The 24912-nt window shown below is 42.6% G+C and overlaps 1 protein-coding gene across 7 annotated transcripts in view; it reads right to left on the minus strand.

The window, feature by feature from the left end:
- Positions 1–1423: 1423 nt before the first annotated feature.
- LOC143330183 (dedicator of cytokinesis protein 9) overlaps positions 1424–24912 on the minus strand; it is a 79296-nt gene continuing 55807 nt past the window's right edge. For 3 of the 7 annotated variants that reach the window (XM_076746499.1, XM_076746498.1, XM_076746500.1), the window contains exons 10-53: positions 24515–24589; positions 24268–24408; positions 23039–23251; positions 22836–22958; positions 22297–22379; positions 21707–21829; positions 21387–21466; positions 21072–21259; positions 20861–20926; positions 20677–20769; positions 20447–20570; positions 20211–20329; positions 19906–19992; positions 19659–19748; positions 18512–18627; positions 18121–18190; positions 17912–18037; positions 17734–17805; positions 16265–16411; positions 16076–16159; positions 15785–15896; positions 14525–14703; positions 14302–14418; positions 13972–14083; positions 13751–13884; positions 12150–12264; positions 11962–12028; positions 11818–11865; positions 10645–10781; positions 9692–9807; positions 9426–9563; positions 9136–9318; positions 8792–8905; positions 8488–8703; positions 8170–8227; positions 7912–8018; positions 7479–7601; positions 7250–7363; positions 5761–5907; positions 5426–5636; positions 4615–4805; positions 4409–4509; positions 4162–4300; positions 1424–2604 (exon numbers count right to left, since the gene is read on the minus strand). In XM_076746499.1, the coding sequence (XP_076602614.1) occupies positions 2479–2604; positions 4162–4300; positions 4409–4509; positions 4615–4805; positions 5426–5636; positions 5761–5907; positions 7250–7363; positions 7479–7601; positions 7912–8018; positions 8170–8227; positions 8488–8703; positions 8792–8905; positions 9136–9318; positions 9426–9563; positions 9692–9807; positions 10645–10781; positions 11818–11865; positions 11962–12028; positions 12150–12264; positions 13751–13884; positions 13972–14083; positions 14302–14418; positions 14525–14703; positions 15785–15896; positions 16076–16159; positions 16265–16411; positions 17734–17805; positions 17912–18037; positions 18121–18190; positions 18512–18627; positions 19659–19748; positions 19906–19992; positions 20211–20329; positions 20447–20570; positions 20677–20769; positions 20861–20926; positions 21072–21259; positions 21387–21466; positions 21707–21829; positions 22297–22379; positions 22836–22958; positions 23039–23251; positions 24268–24408; positions 24515–24589 (5325 nt within the window). In that variant the 3' untranslated portion in view covers positions 1424–2478. Of the gene's footprint in view, positions 2605–4161; positions 4301–4408; positions 4510–4614; positions 4806–5425; positions 5637–5760; positions 5908–6521; positions 6552–7000; positions 7007–7249; positions 7364–7478; positions 7602–7911; positions 8019–8169; positions 8228–8487; positions 8704–8791; positions 8906–9135; positions 9319–9425; positions 9564–9691; positions 9808–10294; positions 10339–10644; positions 10782–11817; positions 11866–11961; positions 12029–12149; positions 12265–13389; positions 13561–13750; positions 13885–13971; positions 14084–14301; positions 14419–14524; positions 14704–15784; positions 15897–16075; positions 16160–16264; positions 16412–17733; positions 17806–17911; positions 18038–18120; positions 18191–18511; positions 18628–19658; positions 19749–19905; positions 19993–20210; positions 20330–20446; positions 20571–20676; positions 20770–20860; positions 20927–21071; positions 21260–21386; positions 21467–21706; positions 21830–22296; positions 22380–22835; positions 22959–23038; positions 23252–24267; positions 24409–24514; positions 24590–24912 lie in introns of all 7 variants that reach the window. The other 4 variants (XM_076746503.1, XM_076746502.1, XM_076746504.1 and 1 more) reach the window with 4 other exon arrangements.

Consider the following 24912-nt stretch of genomic DNA (forward strand, 5'->3'; position numbering starts at 1 on the left):
TCAAAATTATAAGTAAAAACACAGAAGCTTTGGTAATGAAATGTACTTTATCTATCAAAAGTAAAAATGATCATTATGCAGAAAAGTCGTCTCTAACTACTGAAACTACAAACAATTTTGGCCCATACTGCTGTGAAGGCATGCCCAGCAATGCGTTTGTCAGGCAGCCACCACCACACTCTTAATCTGTGTGTGGTGCAGTGAAACATGGCTCAGTGCTCACACAGTGGCAGTGTCATTACAGTTAAGCCCCCGCGAATCTCAGCCCGAGGAAGACTCACCAGTTAAGCAAATACATGACACTGACTAGCTTCCAGTAAGACGGACTGTTAGCTCACCAGTGATAAATATTTTGCTACAGTTTTTAATGTCTTGAATTTTAATTTAAAAAAATTAAAATTGAATATATTAATATAGGTTTTGATTTTTGCTATTTCTTAATAAATGTTCAGAGATGTTGTTGAATGCTACATTAGAAGTTACCTGGCTAACTGAGTAAGCCTGCTTAGTGCAAAAACCCCACCTGGAAGGCAGGTGTCTGACAGAATATTATATGCAAAACATTGTCATTCCTTGCATGAACAGGGGGTTGTTTTATTTAAAATTTTGCTTTCAAAGTAACGTCCTCAAAACTGGACTTAAGTAGTGCTTGATGTTCATTAACTTATAGCATTAATGCAGTGAATGGTGTGTTGAGATGTTTGCTTTGTTTGTATGGATTATCATTTGGTCTCACTGACAATAAATGAAATGAATTAAATACATTACCGTCCCTTTGCCCTTCTTCAGTTTCTTGGGATCCTCCTTATCTGTGCACAAGATGAAAATAGTTAAACCCACCAGCTATATTTCATAAACAGAAAGACATACAGTAGTATAATACCTGCCTCCATATTACTGTAATTATTATTATTATTATTAGTAGATCTCCTTGTGTTATCTTTTCTGTATGGAGTTAAGAAACAATTTGAGAGTTAAGAGTGTGCAACAAGCTTTGGTTGTTCTGACTTGTCCGTCGACCTTCAGCTCTGGAATATTTCCTTTTGTGGATTTGAATGAAACACACAAAAGGAAATTTTGCAGACTCACCTGTCATGTTGTTTTAGTGAAGCTGCCGCCTGCTTTCTGCTGCAGTTTGATATTCCTTTGAGACTCTTGCAGTGTTCACTGTTCACTTGTGGTAGTGGGAGTGTTTCCGTACGTTTGCCTCTTCTTAGCCCTTGATTTGTCTTCCCCACTGCTGACTGCGTTGCTTTTATGATGGGTGGATACATGAGATATAGGAGATATGGAGTCAGCTGTGTTCAGTCTCTGACACCTCATAAAAAGCATTACCTCCCAAGAACTCCACAACTCAACCAAATCCAGGAATAAACACGAGATAAACTTCAATAAATGTGGAAATAAAACAAGGATTCATGAGTATAAGTGCAAGAGAAATGAGTGTATTTTTATTTCAAAGAAAAGCATTAGGGAACATCTCTGTTTACAGCAGAACAGTGACTTTGCGTTAAATAAAAATAAAAAAAACCCATCGCTTCCCAAATATAAAACAATTTCTTGAACATTTCAATAAACACTAAAATGGTAAAAGCTTCATATTACTTCCACAGTAGGCGTAGTGTCTGGTTCCACACCTCATCGCTTTGGCAAAAGGGTGAACATCATCTTTACAGTGTATGAGCCCCACACAGCAAGATACTTTGCAAATATTGCACACACTCCTTTTTATATACAGTAATAAACAACTTGGAATATAATTTTTTGTATGCATTAAATATTTAAAAAAGCTAAGACATTGAAGTGATTTAAGGTTGAATGCTAACATGAGTCATAGGAGGCCCTTTTGCAAAGTTGCATTTTTGTAGAAATATAGCTTCATGTACAGGGAGACGAGCGTCGATGTATGCAGCATATACTGTTCAAGACATCAGTACAGTGGCTTATAAAAGTGGAATACTGTACATACAAAAACACAACATGAAACATTATCAAAATCAACAAAATTGGGCTTTTGGGAAGGTGGTAGGTGTGACGTAATGACATGCATATTAAAGATCCCAACAGAAACGTGTCCATGGAAAACACTGCCCAGTCTTTTCAGGTATAAACAGGTGTGGGAGTGGACAGAATATGTCTCACCACAAATTATTTCTGGCCATGAGGCAGGAGCAAAGTCCATCATCTCTCCTGCATGACCCTCCCTCTTGTTGCTCAGGTCTCTCAGGAAAATTTAAAGTGACCACATCCAACACAGTTCACCATGCCGTGTGTATACATTAAACAGGTCCAGTGCCTTGGTCATGGATTGCTGAGAGAGGTGAGAGGTGGTCAGAGTTGTCTGTGCTTTTGTCAGTTTCCCTTTAAGCTGACTGAAGAGAAGCAGGATCGGGGTTTAGATGTGACAGTATGGCATCAGTGGCATGCCTTGTAGGCGAGGTTGGTGGGCGCCGAGTTCAAAGCTGACCCTGGCAAGCATCACACCACCGAAGAAGAGCTGGGGATGCCCTGGATGATGGCACTGGTTGGCGTGCCGCTGATGGCATTGAAGATGTGTAGCGAGTCTGGAAGGACGCTCTTCATGCCATCTTCCACAGGACTGATCTGGAACGAGGGAAGAAAAAGATATTCACAAATATTTAAAATGCCATCTTAGATAGCTTAATTATTGCCAGGTGATGTTTTTACCCAAAGGAATAGCAACAGACATTTTAGGATCTAGCAGCTGGTTAGCTTAGCTTAATATAAAATCTGGAGTGCAGTCTGGACACTCCCTTAATGAAGATTAACATACAAAAAACAGATAAGTAAAAACAACCAATCCATGTAACATCAACAGAAAATCATTAAAAGATCAAACATATTTATGTCTGTATTAATAAACAAAAAACAATGCAAATGCTTAAGGACATACATTGAGATGCATGTACATACATACACACATACTGTTCACATGTAGGCAAATGTGCACATGCACACTATACACACATGCAGAGAAAACACATGCAACCCAAAAGAGATAAGTCCATAAGTGATTGTTGGTCTAGCCAGCTGCTGCATCAGGCATGTTCAAAGTAGAGGGAGAATAAGTGAGTTTTACAGTATCTTTTGTTCTATGAGATATTAGGAGTGGTAGTTTTTATTTTTTTATGTGAGAAATAAAACAAAAAACAAAACAATTGGTGGTTTGATAGAAAATGAATTGTCCACTATTTTGATCGACTGATCATTTAAGGCAATTTTCAAAAATGGCAAACATTTAATGGATCCAGCCACTCAATGTGAGCATTTGCTGCTTTCTCTTGTCTTATCATATGGTTAAGTGAATATTTTTGGTTTGGGGAAGATTGGTCGGACGAAACAAGACGTCACATTGGGAGCTTTTTTCACTATCTTCTGATGTTTTATAGATCAAACAATTAACAACCAATCAACAGTATAATCAGCAGATTATACAGTTCGCTAGTGAAAATACTCGTTAAATGCAGTCTTCAGAAGGAGTAGCCACTCAGTGGACGTGCGTTTCCTGTGTGAGAATAATTTATGTTTAACTGATTTCATTTTATTGCATGGATGTAAAGATAAGGCCTGTCTGCGGTCTGTTGAGATAACTTTTCCAATGTATTCAGTTCTTTTAAGGTCAAGAGACAGACCTCACCTTCAACAGCTTTCTTCTTCATTTTTCATAACATTTGGCACATTCGACTAGAGGACGTGTGCATTGAGGTTTATGTTTCAGCCACAACAGGGCAGATTACAGATGTTACAGAAGTCTCAATATGTCGTTTATGCGACAGCCACATTGGTCAAGACTTACTGCAACACCACATTTCTAATTGTGTGACAATGCAAAATCCTACAGCAGTCAAAATGTGGGGTAACAGCTGGGAATAGATGCTTGTGACTGGCTGGACCAACAAATAACAACTCAGTCTTTGTTGCACACTGGTGCTTCTTGCATTACCATCCAATCTGCTCATGTCAGCACAAGAGAAAAACAGAGAACGGTGTTATCACAGAGCGTTGTATCAATCACATTATCAAACATTTAACGAAAGGCACTCTGTTGACTTCACTGGCAGGAGGCAGGTTACAGGTGTAACATTAGTAAAGCAGAGAGTAATTAAAGTGATACTTAAGTAAGACTGATACTGTACTCACTTGCTCATGCATGATGATGGACAGCTCTCTGGCTAAGTCTCTGTAGTTGGCTTTCATCTCATCGTGATACTCCTGTTGGTCCTCTTTAATCAGTCGCTCATTAATGCCCAAGCCGTGACCACATGCCTCCACAAAATGCCTGCTCATAAAAAAACAGTGTTGAAGTGTGTTAAAGGAGAATTACACAAAGTAGTAAAACCTGATCCGGTTTGCACACACATTAAAAGCTGCTCACATATCATCTCACCTGAAGACCTCTTTCAACTGTTTGACCTTGTTATCAGGATACTTCTTGGCGCTCGCATCGTCCAGAAAAGCTCGGGCGTATGCGAGTGGCCCTGCATTTACCTGAGGGAGGATGAAGAAGCCATGTCATTTTTTTTCATGATCCATTTCATTAGGTATGTCCAGTGTGTGTATGTGTGGCTGAGAAAATGTTGACAAGGCAGGCACCTGGACACTGATGCTGCCCTGCAGTTTGAGCTGCAGGCGGATCATGTCCACCTCACTGGAGGAGCAGAGCTGTTTGATCTCGGCCACCTTCTTGCTCATCTCATCAATGGCCACCTCGATGGGACTCAGGTCAGTGTGGTGTTGGTACATCACTGCGATACGCTTCTTCACGTAGGGGAAACAATGTGTGGCTGTGGGACAGAAACACAACAAGGAACGGGATGAACAGCTCGCCTCTCAGTTAAAGAGGCTTTTCTTCTTGCATGTGTTTTCTGCATTTTACAGCTCAAGATCCACTCATATGTGCACTGTGCATGTTTTGAGAGCTCTTCGATAATAAAGATAAGCTGACAGGTTGAACTTTTGTATCTTTTGCACCATAAAACAATATAACTGAGATTAGGATTAGGAAAGTCCTTGACAAGCAGCTGACATGTTCAGAATCTAATCAAGATCTCCCATGCACAGGATCTTTCTGCTGAGCAATGCCTCAACAACTGATACTCATGTGACAGCCCTTCACACACTGTGTAACTGAAGCCTGTTTTCCTCAATGGGAGGAGACAGTCCATATCTTAGATTATTTAAGATCATTTAACATAGAAGATACCAATGTCTCGGTTTCATTACATAATACAACCCTAAAGGGCTTAAAGTCAGAATGTCTCTGCCTTTGTTGCACCAACATTGACATCATTTACTAAATCTGTCCCTTGCAAGTCTACAATATTATGGAATTGCAGTATCGTAAGTATTCTTTTCAGAGCTTATTTTATGTGCCTCTACCACCCCCATAAATAGGGTCACCTACTGGTTAGTATCGTCCTGCGTTTGCACTGCTCCTCCACCCCGCCTTGCTTTTTGCCTGATATGGTGAAAGGCATCTCAAACACAAAGCGACGGATATTGTGGCTCTTCTCAAAGTCTGTCTTCCGGTCCACCAGCTCCTTCTCCTCCAGATAAGGGGTCACATGTGTCACTTGGATGTACGCATACTTAGAGTCCAGGTCTTTTGGGTTAATCTGCAGACAATACATGCCATTACAACAGATCAGTGCCATGTTCTTTAAATCTTATGGACATCAGAAAAAAAAACAAAAAAACAACCACAATCTCATCACAAATGAAATATCAAAAAAGTCGTACCCTTCCAGAGTCCTGGATCATCTTCACGTTCTCCTGCCCAAACTTGTCAGAGTAGAGCTTCAGGAGCCTCTGAGATATCTCTGACAGAGGGGTGAATTTGGGTTCTTTGTAGATGTACTCCTTGCCATCTTCATCTTCAAAGAAGCCCTAAAAAGAGATATAACATGATCAAATTAATATAAACAAGTAGCATGTTTAACTAATAAGATATAAAGAAGCAAATAGTGCCACACCAAACCATACATGGGCTGTGAATGGGAGTCATTCCAACAGTTTGTCAAAATGAAATGGTAAAACACTTTTTAAGTCTCAGCTCTGGGCTGACTCCACAAACACACAACCCTCTATGTAACGTCAAAGCACAGAAAAACTCCACTGCAAGACATCAACTAGTGTCAGTTCAATGACGTGAGACAGGACACAGGACAGAGGTGGGAACACATATTTTACACACTGTCAGTGGGAGCTCTTAGATTTGTCAGTTGTCTTATATGTAAACGGTAAAAAAAAAAGAAAAAAGTCCCATGAACTGATGGGTGAAGCCATGCATTTACCCAATGAGAGATGAATCCTGCTATTAGCCCTTCAAGGGTTTCCTACTGTGGTTAGGACAACACTGAGGCTGAAGTAGAGGAGGAATTAAAGGGCTAAAAGTTAAGCAATGCACGTGAAATAGCACTGATTGCATTAGCAGAGGAGCACAACACAGCCTAACACATCACAGCAGTCCAGTTTTAATGCTGGCTTTCATATTGATTTACCTCAGCCTCTGAGTCAGTAAACTGGTACTGCTACAGGGGCGTGGACAGCAGAACATAAAATCATCGTTATTCCATGAAACCTGCCTAGATACTATAAATAAATTTAACACACTCTAATTTAAACTACTGCATCACCAATTAGACCAGCATGTCAAGAGACACATGAATCTCTATTAAAGCACACAGGCAGAGGTAACCACACCCGTCAAGTTATTTATAAGACTTCACAAGATCAGACAACACTGAGGGTCAGTGCTAAAACCTTACACATGTACATCTGTAACACAAAAGCAGAAACACTCGAATGAGAGGTAACAGAGCGCCATGCAACAAAGTTCCAAAAACAGAAAGCAGCTGCGGCGACTGATTGTTACTGTAACTCGAAGCAGCAAATTACGTCTGACAAGTGCGATGGATTACAGCAGCACCAACACCACACAAAGACTGAGGCTGCTCGGAGAGGCTACAGCACAACTTACCGCTGCCTTCAAAGAGGATAGAAAGCAGAAAAAGGTATTAGACTGGATCATACAATGCTGCAGCACGTGGTCATGCTCTTAAAAACAAAAACACCTTCCACAGCCCCCATGCTCAGTGTGAATTACTTTGCAACAACAGTGACCAAATGAATACTTTGTGAAATCAACTTTGAATAACAAATACAGTTAGTGCAGAAATCCACACCTTGTGGGCAGAATGTGCTGCTAATGTCTGAGAGTTCCACTCACCTGGCCAAAGAAAGCCACTCTGAAGAAGGTGCCGAGCAATCTCTTGCCCGTGTGCATGACCTCCGTCACTTTGCTGTATGCACGGTGCAGCGTGTCATACAGGTGGGCCAGTTTCTGTGCAAGGTAATAAAAATCACTTTAAAAATCTGATTAGAAATCATAGATGCTTATGTCACAACCCAGGCTAAATCAGTGGGGACTGCTCTGATGTGATGAGGCGGCCTTGTACCTCAAAGTCCCTGCGCTTCTCATAAATGGGGATTATGAGCTTGTAGATGTCAGAGATGAGCTCGTAACGTTCAGCTTTCCACAGTCCATCTGCACACTCCTCCAAAAGCTCCATTAGGACATCCTGAGCAAACAAGGGGGGGGGGGGGTATAGAAATATAGCTTAAATAAAAACCAAATCATGACCAAATGTGATGACTAAAAGGAAGTGAAGATATATATATATATATCTTCTAGTAAGCTACTGACTTACAGGTAGACATCAGCACAAACTTCCTTTGAAGTGCGGTAACAGTGACTCACACAAATAAAAACACAGCATTGAACATGAATGGTAAAATGGTAATCTTACAAACACCAAAAACAAAACAACAAACTATCTGAATTTACATACGCTTGTTCAAAGCACAGTCATCAGCGCAGTGATTACATACCTCATTGAAATGGACGTCCTGCATGCCGACGTCCTCCATCATCGCTGCTTCTTCATCAGTGTTTGGAGTCACGACACGGAAAGCTGAGCAGCCCTGTTTGATCATGCCTGCACACAGCATGAGATCACAGCACAATCAGCCCAATCCTTCTTACAGCAAACTCAAGCAAGATTTGACAGAAGAGGGCACTAACATAATTCTACAGAGAACAATAGAGCTGCTTTGTGGCATGCAAGTCAAAACAGATTATTACAGCACCTTTTCTCCGCAGGTATTCTGCCACAAGTGCTGCAACGTGCACATAGCACATGGCTGCCTGTGAACAACAGGAACAACTCTGGTCAGATAAACAAAGTGATGTTTTGATCACATTAATTATGTCATAGAACAATATCACTAACTAAAACCAGCACTCAATAAACTGGACAAGTACGAAGTCAATCAACTTGATATTAGATATTAAACAGACACATCATCAGACACAGATATAAAGTGAGTCTATCACACGTTAAATAGGCCACCGTCATTCCAAAGTCCAACCATTTCAGCCACATAGACTGAGCTCTTATCACAGACCTCTGACAGGTCTCCGTTTTTCACATGGATTCGGGCCATGCTGTCTAGCCAGGTCTTGCGCAGTTCAGGCGTGCTGGCGTAAGACTTGGCAAGGCTGTACTGCAGGTCCACCAGCATCTCTGGATCTCTCTCGTGCTCCTTCATCTGAGCCGTGGCCATCAGAACTGTTCTGATTCGTTTGGTCAGGTCCTTCACATCTGATGGGAAAGCTGTGTTCTGTGAAGGATCATGCAGAACATTCAGCTGTGTTATTTCTGGTTCAGTGGAGCCATAACATAATTAGGCACATAAATCAATTCCTTACCTTAATGGTTTTGTCACTGTTGGCACAGTTGTTGATTATTGACAGAGACTGCTGGAAGCGGGTACTTCCAATACCGATCACATCAGCTATCAACTGACTGACAGCAATCACCACCTACAGAAAGGGAAAGGTGATATATTACATATCAATTAACCCTTGGGCTTTTGTTGACATTGGCACTATTTCATCGTTGTTTGAGGTCCGACAGATCCCAAATGCTGCATGTCTAAACATAGTGATATTAACTGAAAAATAAACGAATTCTGCTGCGTAGGTTGAATAAAAGGTTAACATGAAAGCTTTACTCTTCTTACTCTCTGGAGACCACAGAAGGACTATCCCACCTGCAAGTGTGTCCGGACAAATGACTTGCGACCCGTGTAGTCAAAGTTGCTCTTCATGAGGAAGTAGAGCAGATGGGCTGCATCGCTGCGAATGGAGCTCAGCTTGGAGTTACAACACTTCAAGATCTCATAGCAGAAAGCGGCGCACATGTCAGCGCGGCCTTCAAAGAACGTGCAGGGAAACTGGAGGGTGAAGAGAACAAACAAGTCGTCAGCTATGGTGGACGGCTAAGACCATAACAAACCACTGGAGAGCGTTGTTAGGCAGGGAACCAATGTTCTTCACACACCTTGTAGATGAAGGTGCGCAGTGAAGTGAAGACCTGTTTGAGGGCCGTCTCTGACTGATTGATGCGCAGGAAACAGAGGTGGACTTCAAACACCTTCTTCATTAGTGGACTGTGGCCATGGTCAGAGCACAGTTGGGTCTGTGGAGAAAGAGAGTTTCATCTTAGAAACTGACATAAATGATTTAAAATTCACGTGGTTCTTATGAAGTATTAATCAGATCTGACAAAGTGCCTTTACAGCCCATGTGATATGTTATGTATGTTACCTTGAATCCCATGATGAAGATACTTAGTGTGTCTAGGACAGTCAGGCACACTTCGGTGGCGATGTTGGCCTCCAGCAGTGACTGATTTAACACGTCTGCATCCGAGTGACTGTAGGCTAAAGAGGACACAAGCTGTAGCTGTTTGACCCCAACCAGTACACTTGAACTAAAGACTCTCCAGAGAGGCCATTTAAATATCACAACACATATCAAAACATGAGACCTCAGTGTTAAAGGCAAAGCTGTTGCTTGAAAAATGGAAAATTTCATTATGTTGTAAGTTTCATTCCAAACTGAAAGAAAAATGATCTTACTACTTACAAAAACACTAAGTTTTATCAAAAGAACAGTGACATGTTGGTGAGCCACAAATTTTGTGATATTTACAAATGAATTTCAAGGAGCATTTTTCAGAAATATTTTGGAATGAAACTCTTCATTTCTTCTTTTTTTTCAGAGAATGAAATTAGGTTCAGAGCAGATGAGCTGGCCAGAGGGATGAGATTTTGAAAGCTAAGTTAAAACAGGCATGCTCTTAATTGAACCAAATTAACAGAGCCATTAACAGTCTGCAAACTGCCTGCCAACCTGACACATTCTTACCATGGTCTACAGATATTCCAAGAATACTTGAAATCTTTCTTACACTGAAAACACAAAGAAACTGTATTAAATGATGCCATTTAACAGACTGAGCACATGAGCCCTTTAGATAAAATTAACATAACGCTACACACAGCCACCTTAGCCCCAAGGCCACATTTCATGTACTGATGGTGCACCCATGTCATCTGGGGCATTTTCTGCTTGACAGCAGGCTGGGTTTAAACAGAGGATGAGGAGAGGGTGATGTTGATGAAGATGATGTTGAAAAGCATGAATCATGGTGAGGCGACGGATGGGGGTCCTCTGGTAGAGGGTGTTTGATGCAAAGTACGGTATGGGGCACTTACTGTGGTTAAAAGTGTATGAGTTATCCAGGCTGCTGAGCTGCTGTAAGCGGGCATGCATCATTCCCGCCCTGTTACGGGACACAGGCAGAGTCTGAGACTTCCGCTCATGTGCTACGGGTCCTGCCCCATCCTGGTTCCTGATGAGGAAACAGGACATTGTTAGATGAATGGCTGAGTAGTAGCAGAGCCAGAGTTAGTGCAGCAAGTTAGGGTGAAAATTACACCATTTTACACACTCGAATGGTGTAAATATCACTCAAATGTCCTGGGAGCAAAAGCAGATTTTGTGTCACACCTTCGATCACACTATCTAGTTACATAATTAGTTTGTTGGATTTCAAATGTATTACAATGACAAAAAACTGGAAAACATTATTTTAATATTTTGGGTGATTTTTACACATATACCCACTGTAGCACTGATGCAGTAAAGTTGCACTTACATATTGTTTGGCATGCATTTTCAATAGATACTGATCAAAACAGCAGAAGCAGCTTTGAAGCAGTCAGTTACAGCCAACGCCATGCATATAAGAATGAGAGAGACCGATACTATACATGAATCTAGAGCCGTTAGTTATGTCACAGCACTGCAGCTTTTACAGGGTGAGAAGATATCATGCATTAAGTTTTAGAAAGTCAGTTCCACCTTTAGTCTTACCCAAGCAGGAGGGGGCAGGAGCCAGGTTTAATTTCATTATGTTAAACTTGCCAGCGTTTAAGTGAATAGAGATAGAAACAGTGGTGGGAGGTTAGAGAGAGTGAACACCCAAAGCCCTGTGGGAGTCAAGGCCAGAGCCCCCAAATAGTGTGTGTTTGGATACATTTTCATTACATGTCACATAACAGTCACAAAGTTTTTAGACTTGATCTGATCATCTAAAATGAAGGCAAGTAGCTTCATCATTGTCATATATGGTGTAAAGTTTAATGGGCAATATACTACATAAAAATGATTTTTGTCTGTCAGATATCTATTTACTACAACAGTCACTCCCAACCAAGGGTACTTGTACCCCAAGGGCCATTTCTGCAGTTTCCGAAAGGTTGGGAGCCGCTGTACTAAAAAGCCTGACATGCTTCCTCAAGAACTGAACTGATTTCGAGAATTTAAGTTAAAAAGCTTTAAAAGACAAAAATTCACACAATGCATTCAGATACTGACAACATTACCTTGCGATGTATCTCTTCCCCATGTATCTGAACTGGTAGAGGCACACTCTGAGTGGAAAGATAAGTGAAAGATCAGTCACATTAAAATTTGAAGCTATAATTATAATGCAAGAGTCGTGATGAAAGCAATCGAAGACGTCTTACTCGACTAGAGTGAAGAAGTCCATTAACTCAGCAGATGAAGCCTTGTTCCAGTACGTGAACAGAGCGTCTGGAAGAGACAGTGATTGACATTGGAGAGATCATTTGTTTTGGATGTGGATTGTACAGAGAGACAGTGAGTCCAGATATTCATTCAGAAAGAGCCGGAGAGAGATGGAGTGGGATGTTACCCTCAGACATGCTTTTGAGCACATGTAAGAAGCACATGAGGAGGCTCTTGATCTCTGCCTGGTCCAGTTTATCACATCGCAGGAGATTACTGCCCAGGGCTGAAGCAGGCTGATTCTGAGGGACAAAGACAAATACATCATCCTGTCAGGGCTCTTTGCTCTGTCTGACTGCTTTTGCTGCCTCAAGATAAATGGTAAATGTTCTGTCATGAGGGCATTTAGCGCAGCTTATTTCTAAATATATACATTTTTATAGACTTTCTTGTTAAGTTTACATTTAGTTTTGTGGTCAAGTCTAGACAACTGTGTGTGTGTCTGTACTGGATTTAAAAAAACAAGTGAAAACTATACAAAGGGACTTTTAGGGTAGTTAAAATGCAATTAATAAGAGTTTTCTGAAGCCTGTGATCACAGTGGTCAAGCTACACTAGTGGAGTCATTCACTCAGACGTTGCAGGGCTCTAAAAACTGTGGAAAAATTACAGCTGGAAAACAATCACCATTTCTCCCAGCTGAGGCAGAGAGAAGGGAGAAAACAGAACCAAAGCAGTGGAGCAACAGCTCTACCACAGCAAGAGGTTGGCAATGTACCAAGCACGTTCCTTTGCCAGCAGTTAGTCTAGACCATGACACTGGCTGGGGATGACTTAATGGAAAGCATGAAGCTACGGCTTCTTAACGGGTGTTTGGGAGAAAGGACAACCTCAAGGCTGAAGTTAGCTTTCCTGGAAAGGTGAACAAAAACAAAAACAGCCATTTTCATGCACTTTTGTGAAAGAAAAATTGTTTGGGTTGCAAATGACTTACTCGTGTCCTCTTTTCACTTTTATGCTGTTACAGGCATTGTGACAAACTCAACCACAAATCACAAACAGAAACAGTTTCAGCAGAAGATGAAACACACAAGAGCACAGACAGTGAAACTCAGTCTTTTGTGTTTAACGGACTTGGTCTCAGATTTCTTTTCAGGCTGTCGATCAGTGAAAGCAAAAATGACACAGCACACCAGAGAAGTGAGAAATCCTTTAAGAGAGCATTTTCATCAACATCTGGAAAAAAAAGAGCAGAGACAACCCTGTGAGGCCCCCTGCAGGTCTGATTTATGGCACCAGAGGACAAACAGGTCAAAGCCTGAGAATCATCTGGCAAAGAAAGGGCTTAGGGTTGAGGACACTCTCACACACACTCTAACATTCCCAGATGGGACACTCCTAGAGGGGAGGATGACTGTGTGAGGGACGGAGGCGTTCTGTACTTGAAGTGGCTGCAGGGCGCTCTCTGGCACACAGGGGACAGAGAGCAGGGAGAAGTCCATGGTGACACGCTTGGTGCGCACGGAGAGCATGGTCTCCTCAGCCTCCGTAAAGAAGCGCAGGACATTGACAGAGTGTCTCCGTACGAACTTCTCCATCTGCCGCGGCCAGCCGTACAGGTAAGGTGTGGAAGTTAATGGCACAAGTTAACATGGGGTGACTTTCTCAAGTACTTTTGTCATAAGAAGGGGACCGCTCAGATGCCTCACAGGAGGCTTGAATTTGATTTCTAATAATTGTCGTATCAAATGACTTTGCAGGCGTCTGGCAGCACTTTCGGAGCCGTACCTTGTCCAGAGAGTTGCCCTTGTCGACGTTCCTCTCAGGCAGGCTGTTGCCAGAATCAGTGCTGATGAGTGAGCCGCGAGAGTCTGCGTGGCGCACGGAGTTAATGTTGGGGGTTGACGATGTGTGAGGTGAAGCTGTCACAAAATAAAAAGAGAAAGCAGTTTTATATTAATATAAAAACAAAATGTCTTCCGTTTTTTCTGCATTGTCTCTCCACTCACAGGTGCCGGAGATGACTCCAAAAACGTCTTTGTGCAAACTGGTGTCCAGAAAGGTGCTGGACCTGGGAGGTGTCATCAAGGCGTTGGTGAGAAGTGAATCTTCTCTTCCGTTCTGAGGGAAAACAGTGCAAAAGTTTAATGGACACAAACCAACATATTACACCTCTTATCTCATTACGATGCTTTTCCTTCTCTTTGGATAGTGTACATTAGTTTTTTTAAGGTGTGGTTATGGTTATAGACGTCAGGAGGCAGAATTGTGACATGTTGTGATGTTTTTCTCGATGGCAAATACAATAATACAATGCAACCACTAGGTGGCTCTCTTACATTGTTGGAGTGGTTAATGGGGAACGGAGATACTTCCTTGACATTCAGCCTGTTGACGTTCTCCTGGAGCAGACCAAACAAGGGCAAGTACAGAGTGGCCAACCTGGCCTGCTGGCTCTGAAAAACAAATAAATCTCTCAGCAGAATATCTCCAGATCACACACGCCCGCTGATACACTGAACTGCAGTGGAAATACGAAACAGAGAGTAAGATGGCACTCACTTTGGAGGTGTAGCGGTCATCAAATGTGTGCTTTATCATCAGGCTCTTCAGCACCTGGATGGCTATCTGACGAATCTCCCTGAACTCCTGCAGAGCTGCATTGACCTCCCTGAGCAGCAGCCCGACCAGGAAGTGGTTCCTGCAGAAGTCATCTGTCAGTGAGTAATCCAGCTGGAGGTCTGAGGGGAGGAAGAGGAGGATGAAGAGATTAGGAGCGGCTGACGGAGAGGTAAGTAAAGGATGTGAAAGGAGACGAAGTGGCACCGAACAATGAGAGCATCAATCTGATGCAGTGAAATTAAAAACAGGACAGTATTCAGACTGTTGACTGCACTGAAACCTGGTGAACGATGCAAATATTTCCCTTGCTCCCATGATTCTTCTCGACTTTCATCTAACAATGTATGCGAGGCAAAAACAGATTTACAGAAAAGCTTCGAATTTGTGTTTGACAGATTCAGGCTGTGTGACTGAGCTGCTGCTCCACAAAAACAGTGATCACTGGAGAAGAAGACAAACAAGGATTAAAGCCTATGATTGGACAGTGACAGCTGTTCACAGATGGTTTCCAACATTACTTAAGAAAAATAACACAATCCCAAATCACACTCACAAAGATTTCCCAAAATGACAGTAATCAAATTAAACACACCGTTTCATCCAAACTCCAAACCACATCAGGACAGAAAAACCGCCTTGCACACATAATCACCCACATCTGCACAAAGAGCCAATCTCTGCTTCTGTACACATGGACGACTATTTGTTCAACAGTGCCATCCTTCAGTACAGGGTCAGATGAATCACACCACATCAACCAGGCTGCAGCAAAACTGGAAGATAACTGATCTGAGTTCAGATTTTGGATCATTTTCAGCCGTTCTGGTCACGGTTGAATGATTAGATCGAAGTCTGCTCTTTTTGGAGATGACATGCAAGCAGCACACCCTCGCACCTACGTACCTACGTCAGCATCGCATGACTCCACCGTATCATATGGAGATAACAAGGCTAAGTGAGGAACACAAAAAGGAAAGAAGGTACATTCTACAGTAACAGAAAACCTGTTTGATTACTACTCAAATCCACTTATGTGTATGAGTTGAAGAATTAGTAGAACTTTAATTGTGTTGGTTTTTCACAGTAAATCAAGTTGGTTTGAGTTCTACTCAAACACAGGCGATGTAAGCACACTGGCACTGAAACAAGCTACCATCCGGCTTGGTACTGGACCAAAGACACATCTGATGATCTTCTCACCTTGAAATCTCAGTATCCTTCCTTTCCCAAATGGCATGGGCAGGTTTAAGGGGACGTAGTGCTCGTGGTTGCACACGACACGCAGGAACTCAAACCTGAACTCAAACAGCGTCTGCATTTAAAAACAACAGAAACCAGTGAGACAACTTTAATCCAACACTCAAACACGTCAATGTCCAAACCATATGAGGAGCACAACCTGATGTCCTCCGTCAGATCGCTGACAAGACTTATTTGCGCACTTATACAAATATATGATAGAATGTGTTTACATGAACACTGTCAGTGTACCTTTGGGTCTCCGGTCATAAAACAGTTGATGTAGTTGTTGATCTGCTTGAACGCAAAGCCTCTGTCCATCAGGTTGAAACAGCGCTACAGAAGGACGGGAAATTCTGTCATTCTAGCAGGTAAGAAATAAATGTGTACATACACACATGATCTCGAGACCATGCTAGACGCTTATCTGCGGCTCCTGACCTTGATGAAGACTGCCAGGCTGTGGTTGGCGTTCCTGGCGGCATCCAGGTTGTCTTTGTATTTCTGAGTGATGTGTGGCATCATCATGTTGACCAGAGTCTCCACAGTGTGATGGAAGGATGCAGAGAAGCGCTGATTCCTGGACAGCTGCAGGGCAAAGCACGGATGTTTGTTTAAAATACATACAGCAAAATACTCCCCAGTTTAAAAGATCAGTGTGGCCATATTCTGCATCTTTCTCCCATGAAAAGAGCAAAGGCAGAAATGAGGGAATATCGAGCACTGTTTTACCACTTTTACACCAAGATTAGTGTGTATATACAGGCTTTTTAAACACGTGTAAACCTGCTAAGAATAGACGATCGACTCCTTTCCCAATGCCAGTAGATGAGTTTGCCTTTGTATTCTTTCTCTGGTGTGTCATGTTTGTTGTCACAAATGTGCATGGAAACAGAGAACAATAGAAACCAGCACGGTGGCCAGTGACAATATTTTTATATCTTTTATGAGATGTTGATGAGATGGAAACAGAGTGTGACGAGTTGACAACTGTTGCTGACATCAGGCAATATTTACACACCAACATCTGGAACTTCACCATGTGACCACATGTATCATTATCGTGCTCGAAAAGGGGTGAAAATTAGCATGTCCACGCGGGTGTCATGTTTCCATCACTGCTGTGAAATACCCGAGAACACTGCAGGGTCATCTGACCTGGGAATGAATGCTGATTGTACCCTTTCCACTGACAATGACAGCCAGATGTTAGTGGGTGTCACTGGGTTTTTTGGGGTATTATTGTAGCCACAGCTTGATATAATTTATTTGTCTGTGCCACAGAGCTGCATTGTTGTCCCGTAACTATGAAAAACACATCTATCAGCCACACTGTTGCACTTAGGCCATGCTCCTTCATTACAATGAACACTAGTTTATTTTATTTTAATCCCATATACGCTGAAAATAGTCACAGACAAATTTTACTCCTCCTATTTCAGTAATGTCTTCAAATCTAAACTAAAATTGAAATTGAAAGTATACTGTATATTTGTACCCCATTTTTAAAGACTTACATTCATTAGAAAGGAATGGGGTTAGGGTTGAGAGCAACATCTTTTCACAGGATTTGTTGTCAATAACAAAAATACAGAACATCACCAGCCTTCTGCAGAAACTTCACAGTTTCCACACTGGTATGATTTGTCTTTTGGAGCATTTACCCGCTTACACTGCGGCCTCCACATTATGCCAGCGGAGGTTAAACACAGGGATGTGGTTGCTTATGGGGTATGAACAAATGCAGCCCATTAAACTGCACAACAGTGTGGGGCAGCCTGTGGATACATAATACTTTGTGGTGCTGTGGCTGTCCACAAGACTTGGCATGTTGTAAACCACCTAAGCTGTAATAAAGTTGACAGGAGCGGACACCCCTGAGTCAAGCACACATGTTGTGGCAGACTTACCTTCACTTTACAGCTTTCAATCAAGTACTGAGCCATGGACTTGACTAAGGCTTCAAAGAAATACCAGGAGTACTGCAGGGCACACAAACATCAATCAGAAAACAATAAAGATCCAATTCATGTCAGTCACAAACAATCATATGCTGTGTAATCCTTTAAAAAGGTACAAATATGTTACCTTGAGGAGCTTGTTACTTGTGAGGAAGTCAGTGGAAGGCTTCAGGATAGCAGTCATGGCTTTAGCCAGCTCCTCATGCACCGTTCGGGTGGTGGAGGACGTGTATGGCTCAGTCTTGAATACAAACTGTATTAGACATGAGCAGAGAGAACTATGAGAATCCTTTATCAACACAAAATAGGATGTGACATGTGGCATCCAAGTTTTACCTTCACATATGATCTCAGGTAGTGCTCCAACCCTTCCTCATGGCACTGGGCAACAATGTGAATCATGACTCTAAAAGGAACCAACGGGAAAGGACAGCATGTGTGAGGAAATGGCTCTGAAAGGAGCTGATGCAGCTGGAAGCCTCCTTGATTACCAGTTCTTACAACTCTGTCCATGTTTAATTTCATTTCAACATGATTAGTTCCTGCACAAAGCCTTATTTACAGGATCACAAACTCTTCATGGCCGTGAAAAAAATAAAACACTGCACACTGTCTGTCACTTGTACTCGATTAATGGTGTTTCAGACCTCAGACCTTCATCAGGCAAAATATATAAACCATCATTTTGGTGTTTTCACAGTCAATAATTCCCCTCTGGGGACTTTACCTGGTGACATTGACGGCCACGTCCTCTTGAGTGGCACTGGTGAGCACCCTAAACAGCTGATTGAGGACGGTGGGCAGAAAGTTGATCATCACGTGACTCTCCATGGCATGCAGACTCTGAGGGTTTAACATCACAGAGGTATCCTTATGAAGAGTGTGGCTGCACAGTCCTTCAAGTATAATCAGGAAAATAAATGTGGAAAACAGTGACGTCTTCTTTCACCGCTCCAACAAAGAGCACAGAGGGGTAGTAAATTTCAATGTGTGAATAAACTAATTCAATACAACAACAGGAGCACATGAGTGAACAACACTCTGCTAATCACCCACACTGTATGCTTCAGCTGATGGGAACATGGCAGAGAGTAGGCACTGGTGCATCGCTGCCTGTGTACAGGAAACTAACACAAGCTCTGCCAAGTCATTTGGCAGACCTGCTGTTTGACCCTCTGGCTATTGTTTGTGTTCACTGCTGTGTTGACATTAGAACCCAAGAGGTGCCTTGGACCAAGTGTTCCTCTCCATATCAACCTCCACCAGAGGAACTGTGAATTGTGATGGAAAGTGATAACTGAGCTACCAGTAATATAGACAAAAAGAAAAAAAAAAAAGAAAAGGAAAAAGAAGCACAGCAGCTAGGGGGAGACATCTGACAGATTTACTGGTATCGGCCTGATCTTTGCAGGAAAGATACAATTAAACTCTGCATAAACGTTGTGCACAAACTGTCCAGAAGAATGTGCTGTTGGCAAGCTACAGCACAAAGCAGGACATTAATCTCCATGTGATTCAGCTCCAACCAAGTGTGACGGTCTGCGGTTTCATGGTGAGTATGAGCTATGGTTAGCTTGCAAGTTCATACAAGGAACTCAAAGTGTGAAAACATGTCTAACTTTTTCCTTTATGTGTGTTGCTCAGACTTAATTCCCAGTCGTTGGTATATTCATCCTTGCAGAGCATGTGCACTCAGTTAAACAGTATATGTCAAAGCTGTAATGTCTACATTGTGGATTGTGGTTTAAATATGATGCAGTGTAGCATTAATAGACTCTTTAAAGTTTCTCTCATGCAAGTGAAGCATGTGTTCATTAGTATTTAAGTCTGTATTTCTGCTAAATCCCCGGTGTTTATCCTCAGTGAAGCTTTACCTTCAGGTATTTGACCAGTTCTCCTCCTGACACCTGGGGCGCAGGTGCACTGCTCTGACAGTGATGAAAGAAATTGTGCAAATGTTGATCCTATGTGAGACACAAAGCAGATCACAATACAGGTGTTTATTCCACAAAGTTGCATTTTAATGAAAGCACACCACAACTTCAGATGTGACACAGAAAGGGGTGAAGGATGCAGATGAATCATCAGGATGACTTCACTCACAGTTTGTTAAAAACTAACCTGAGTGTAGATGGTGGACACGAGGTGAGCGGACACCTTAAATAAAGGCTTGCCTCCATCCACCCATTTAACTTCAGGACCTGAATGCTGTAACACAATGCAAATGCAACAATCATTCACTCAACCATTTAGTCAGTAATCTGCAGTATTTTCATCTCTTTATATCTACAGATGTGCCATTTTTTTTGTAGATTACTTATTTTCATATCACACAAATTGCCCCCTTTTAATACTAATGAAAAAGTAAAACTCTGAATAAATGAGGCAAACCCATCGCTGCTTAACCACTTGAGGATGCACTCTACCTTGCTGGCCCCCTCCTGACAGTTGAGGTATCCAGCAGGCAGGTTGGCAGCCACAGGGATGTGGTTCTCATTCGTGATTACCCGGCCATCCTTCAGCAGGGGGAGCCAGGCGTAACCCACTGAGAGAGGAGACAGAAGCCAGGACAGTCAGCTGAGAGCCTTCGAGCCAATGAAGAAAGTGTGCAAAAGTCAACTCCAGATGTTTTAAACGACTCGACTGTGAAGCTCAGTGCTACCTTGAGCCTCAACCAGGTCTCTCTTTTTGGTGCTGGCCTTGCTGTTGCTGTCACAGCTGACATGGTAGAAGGTGAAGAGCAGATGATGCTTCTCGTGGAGCTGAGTTGGCAGCTCAATCTTATACTAAGGAAGCACAAAAGAGAGCAATAAAAAACATTCAGTCATTGATTCACACATATGAATGGCACTCATCGCTGAGTCTGAAGACATCTGGCACAGTGTGTCTTACCTCATCGTAGAATTCAGGGTTGTGCTGGTGATGTAAGACTGCAGCAAAGGCTTTTTTGGTAAACAAGGGTCCTCCAGGTCGGCCGTAGATGCACTGTGAAGTGACAACAATAGTTAGTTCCTGTAATGGGAGGAGCGGTCCTTCTGGGAATTTGGAAACACTTCCAGGACACATCTGTGTTTACCTTCAGTGAAACAGCCTCTTCTTCATCTGTGTCCTTGAACTCAATGCAGACAGCAATGTTTCTAGCCTGAGGACGGACACAATGAGCAAAACTGACCCAATTAGCCACTCTGAGACAAGAAGTTAACTGTATAGCGTCAACTTTTTGGAAATCGGGGTTGTAGGAAACTTTCCTGTGCAAATTAACACCGTACAACAAAAGTTAGTGATACCTTTGCGAACGACTTTTGGCTGTCGTACTTCAAATGCTTGGGGTAGACATAGAGGTGATTGTTGTAGATGGTGAAAGGCTGAGAGCATTTGGCTATGCATGGCACAAATTCCTCCACTTCAAAGAAGATGTTGGTCTTCTCACTGACATCAAACTGCTTCACAGGGATGTAGGATGAGGTAACACAATCTATATACAGAAGCAGGAGGGAGGGAGACTAAATAAACAGCCGGCAGACAAAGTGACCGATCTGCTCTGAGCAGGAACAGCTTTCATCTTGCATGTCGGCTGCATGCAGTGAATTCAGAGGCCTTACTTGTCAAGTCAGGGGCTACATTGTCAATGGTAACATCGAGGTTTCCGAGGATTACAGGCAGCTTGGCCATCTTCTCCGGCCTGAGGAAAGGAAAATAAACTCAAGTTATCGTCTACCAAAGACTAGAGAGAGCAGAGACAAATGGTATATATACACACATCACATTCACAGATGTGAGCAAACATCTTATTTTGAAATCTGAGCAGCATTTTCCAAAGTAGAACCTATAGGAGCATATTTTCCATATTTTCCGTTCCAGAACATCTGTAAGACTACTCTGACAATTTATAACACAGAGCACACATAGGAGCATTACTAACTTTCTGAAATCAGCCAGCAGCTTGAGCATATCGTCATTGGACAGCTTGTTGCTGTCCTGCCTGTACAGAGCGGAGAAACGAGCGCTTTTGTCCAGCGTCCCTGAAGCGTCTTTGAACAAAGGCCTGCAAGACGGAAAGGAAGAGTCAGGAGGGTTTCTCTTGTCCTGAACACACTGAGCAAAAATACTCAATATTTTGTTTCACTCTTTCACATCTTAAACAAACCTAATCAAATTCATATTTAGTTTTGAGTTGTCTTTGGCTTGTATGGCCAAAATGACTGATGTGGACTGATGAATTGTAATCCAGGCATTCTACAGAAAAACTGAAAAGCAGCTGATTATAGCATTATGTTAATTGTTCTTTTTGAGTGAGAACAAACAAATGTCATTTCTTCATTCTTTCTCTGTATGTGAGTTTAATTGTGTTTGATTTTTGATTCAGGTTTTGTGTTTAAATCACTATTCTGTCTACAGTGCTGGTGGGTGTTTGTATGGGCTGTGGTCCTGATTTAAAGCACACAGAAATTTTGCACTTATACAGACAGAACATACAGTTAAAAATGTGAATTGTTAAAAGAGATAACACACCGTGCTGCCCAGGCAAAAGGCATCCTGTACTGGCCCAACCGGCTACATGCCAGCTTGGCATTTTTCAGGACCTTCTGTGCCACCTAGTGGAAAATAGCAACACCGTGTGATTTCATGACTTCAGTCGGTCTCAGCCCTGCAGCACTGTAACATATTCAGCCTGCTGCCAGCCTCAACGCACATACACATGGATAAGTCTTGATAACATGCCACTTAAAAAACAACACACAGATATGACAACAGCTTTTCCGTGTCGTGCACACACATGCACACACACACACACACACAAAACACACTGCACATGTTTTCTAGTCTGAATCACATTACTACAACTGCCACGGTCCCTTCAGGGTGCACAACCACATTTGTACAGCCAAAGTTAATGTTTCTGTTGAGAGTCTGTGCAGCCCCTCAGCACTTAAAAACAAGGATGATTATCTGCGCATAATGTGGAATAATCTGGTGGAATCTGCTGACTCTGGGGGAACATGCTGCCTTGTGAGGAGGACGGTGATGGAGGTTCGTGGGTGGGTCAGTACCTTGGTGGAGTCTGAACTCTTCATGTACGGCTCAGCACAGTGGTTGATCCCCCCCTGAAGCACCTTCTCTATGCGAGCCACCAGGAAGATATCTGGGTGGGGGCATGTTACAGAGAACACCCCCTGTGGAGACAATTAAGATGTTCCTCAGCTTTAAATATGTATTTCACTTGTGAATTGATTTAAATATGAATATGACGTACCTGTCTTGGGTACTGCATGGCAGCCTCTGGCACGCCGTGGACCAAACGCTGGCCATCAGGATGGGCGTCCACTCCTCCATTCATATACTGACTGGCGTTATTGGGCACCATGCCCCTGACAGACGGGTGGTTTAAGTCCACGTGGAAGTCAGAGGAGATCTTCCTGCCATTCTGGATGTCGAACAGTGACAGGGTGACATAAAATGGCTCCACCTGCAGAAGAAGAGGAACAAATCTGAATTAGACATGATGATTCTTTCAACTTATGCATCTCTTTCACATGTTGTCAGCCAATCTGCAAAATCAGGATAACACCAACCTGTAAACTCAATTGTTACTGCATCACAACTAATTTCAGGATTGGGGTTAAGTAAAGTCCCCTTTAATGACCGCTCCAACAGCTGGACAACAGGACTCTGACAGCACATGTTATACACCACTTAATCTTATCTTACTTGCAGCGTAACACTGAGCCAACCTAAATAATTAACAACTCTACAGGCAATGTGCACAACATTTTAAGATACAAAACCACCCCACTACTCAAATAAAAGCATCTCAATGAACAGCATTAAAATGAATATTAAACAAATCAATTAATACATGTCCGCAAAAAGTACCTTTGCAGTATCTAATACTAAGGATGCACGTATCAGATACACTGGATCTGGCATCATGTTGTCTCAAATAAAAATGGTGCCAATGGCTTCCTCTCAGTGAGGTACGCAGACTTTAATCTGGGGACAAAGAGCGCTGGTATTGTATTGGTAATCAAGATTCCTTGAGTTGAGGTATCAGAGTCACGATCAGGACAGAAGAAGTTAGATTGGTGCACCCCTCTCTAATGCATAGCTGGTAGCTATTCCATTAATATTTCGGTGGAGGGAGCTGGATGAACACGCTTTAAAGTGCGTGTGTGTGTGTGTGTGTGTGTGTGTGTGTGTGTGTGTGTGTGTGTGTGTGTGTGTCAGTGTCTCTGTGGAGACAGAGCATGTTGAGTCTTTAACAGACAGATTCTGTTGGGAGGGACAGCAGGACATCCGACTCCATTATACAGATCGTTCGCCATTACTGAGCCCATTGCCCGGTTGCTATGCCAACAGGAGTCCGTCAGCAGCTCAAATAAGGAGGGGAGTCCATCCGGCCGCTCTAACAAACCATGTCATGCTTCTTTAGTCAGCTGGATGGTAACATTTCTGTTACTTCGGGCCTATTGTGGCCTGTCTTACGTTTGTTGTTGGTCCTTCCTCGTTCTCGGCCACGCAGCTTTGCAGATTGAACGAGAGGTCATTGCAGTTCACCAGGACTCGCTTGCCAAACTTCTCCTCAAACTGCTTCACATCCGGCTCTATTCCTGAGAAATCTAGTTTCTGAAGACAGTACAATGGAAGGTATAATGTTTCATGAGGGAGCGTTAGGTTGGATCTTATTACATGTGGTAATAAGGGAACAAACATGTGCTTTCCATGTAATTACCTGTGTGTCAGGATCCAGGGTGAACAGCTTCAGTCTGGTCTCGCTCCTCATCCTAGACTCTATATCTCTTGTACTCTGAGGAGAAGAAAGGCATTTCCTAAATCGATTGAAACCACCAACTGTCTGACGCGCCAGGAGCATCGTCTGAGATTTCCAGTCAGTCGGTTTTAACAGTAGAACATTTTTTTGTCATTCGCGCCCATCTGGAAAAGAGGCTTCATATTTTACAGGCTGATCATGGCTCACTGGTGAGAGTCAGGTGGTGCCAGCGTACATTTCAGTGCAGCACACTTTAACCTGTCAAGCTGTTTCCCACTTAACTGTTACCAGCAGTTTCCATGCACATATGGCTTTACGGCCGCGTACCACTCAGCGATGCAGCAGCATGAAGAGCTTTC

This window comes from Chaetodon auriga, chromosome 13 (genome assembly GCF_051107435.1).
Source record: "Chaetodon auriga isolate fChaAug3 chromosome 13, fChaAug3.hap1, whole genome shotgun sequence".
NCBI lineage: Eukaryota > Metazoa > Chordata > Actinopteri > Chaetodontiformes > Chaetodontidae > Chaetodon > Chaetodon auriga.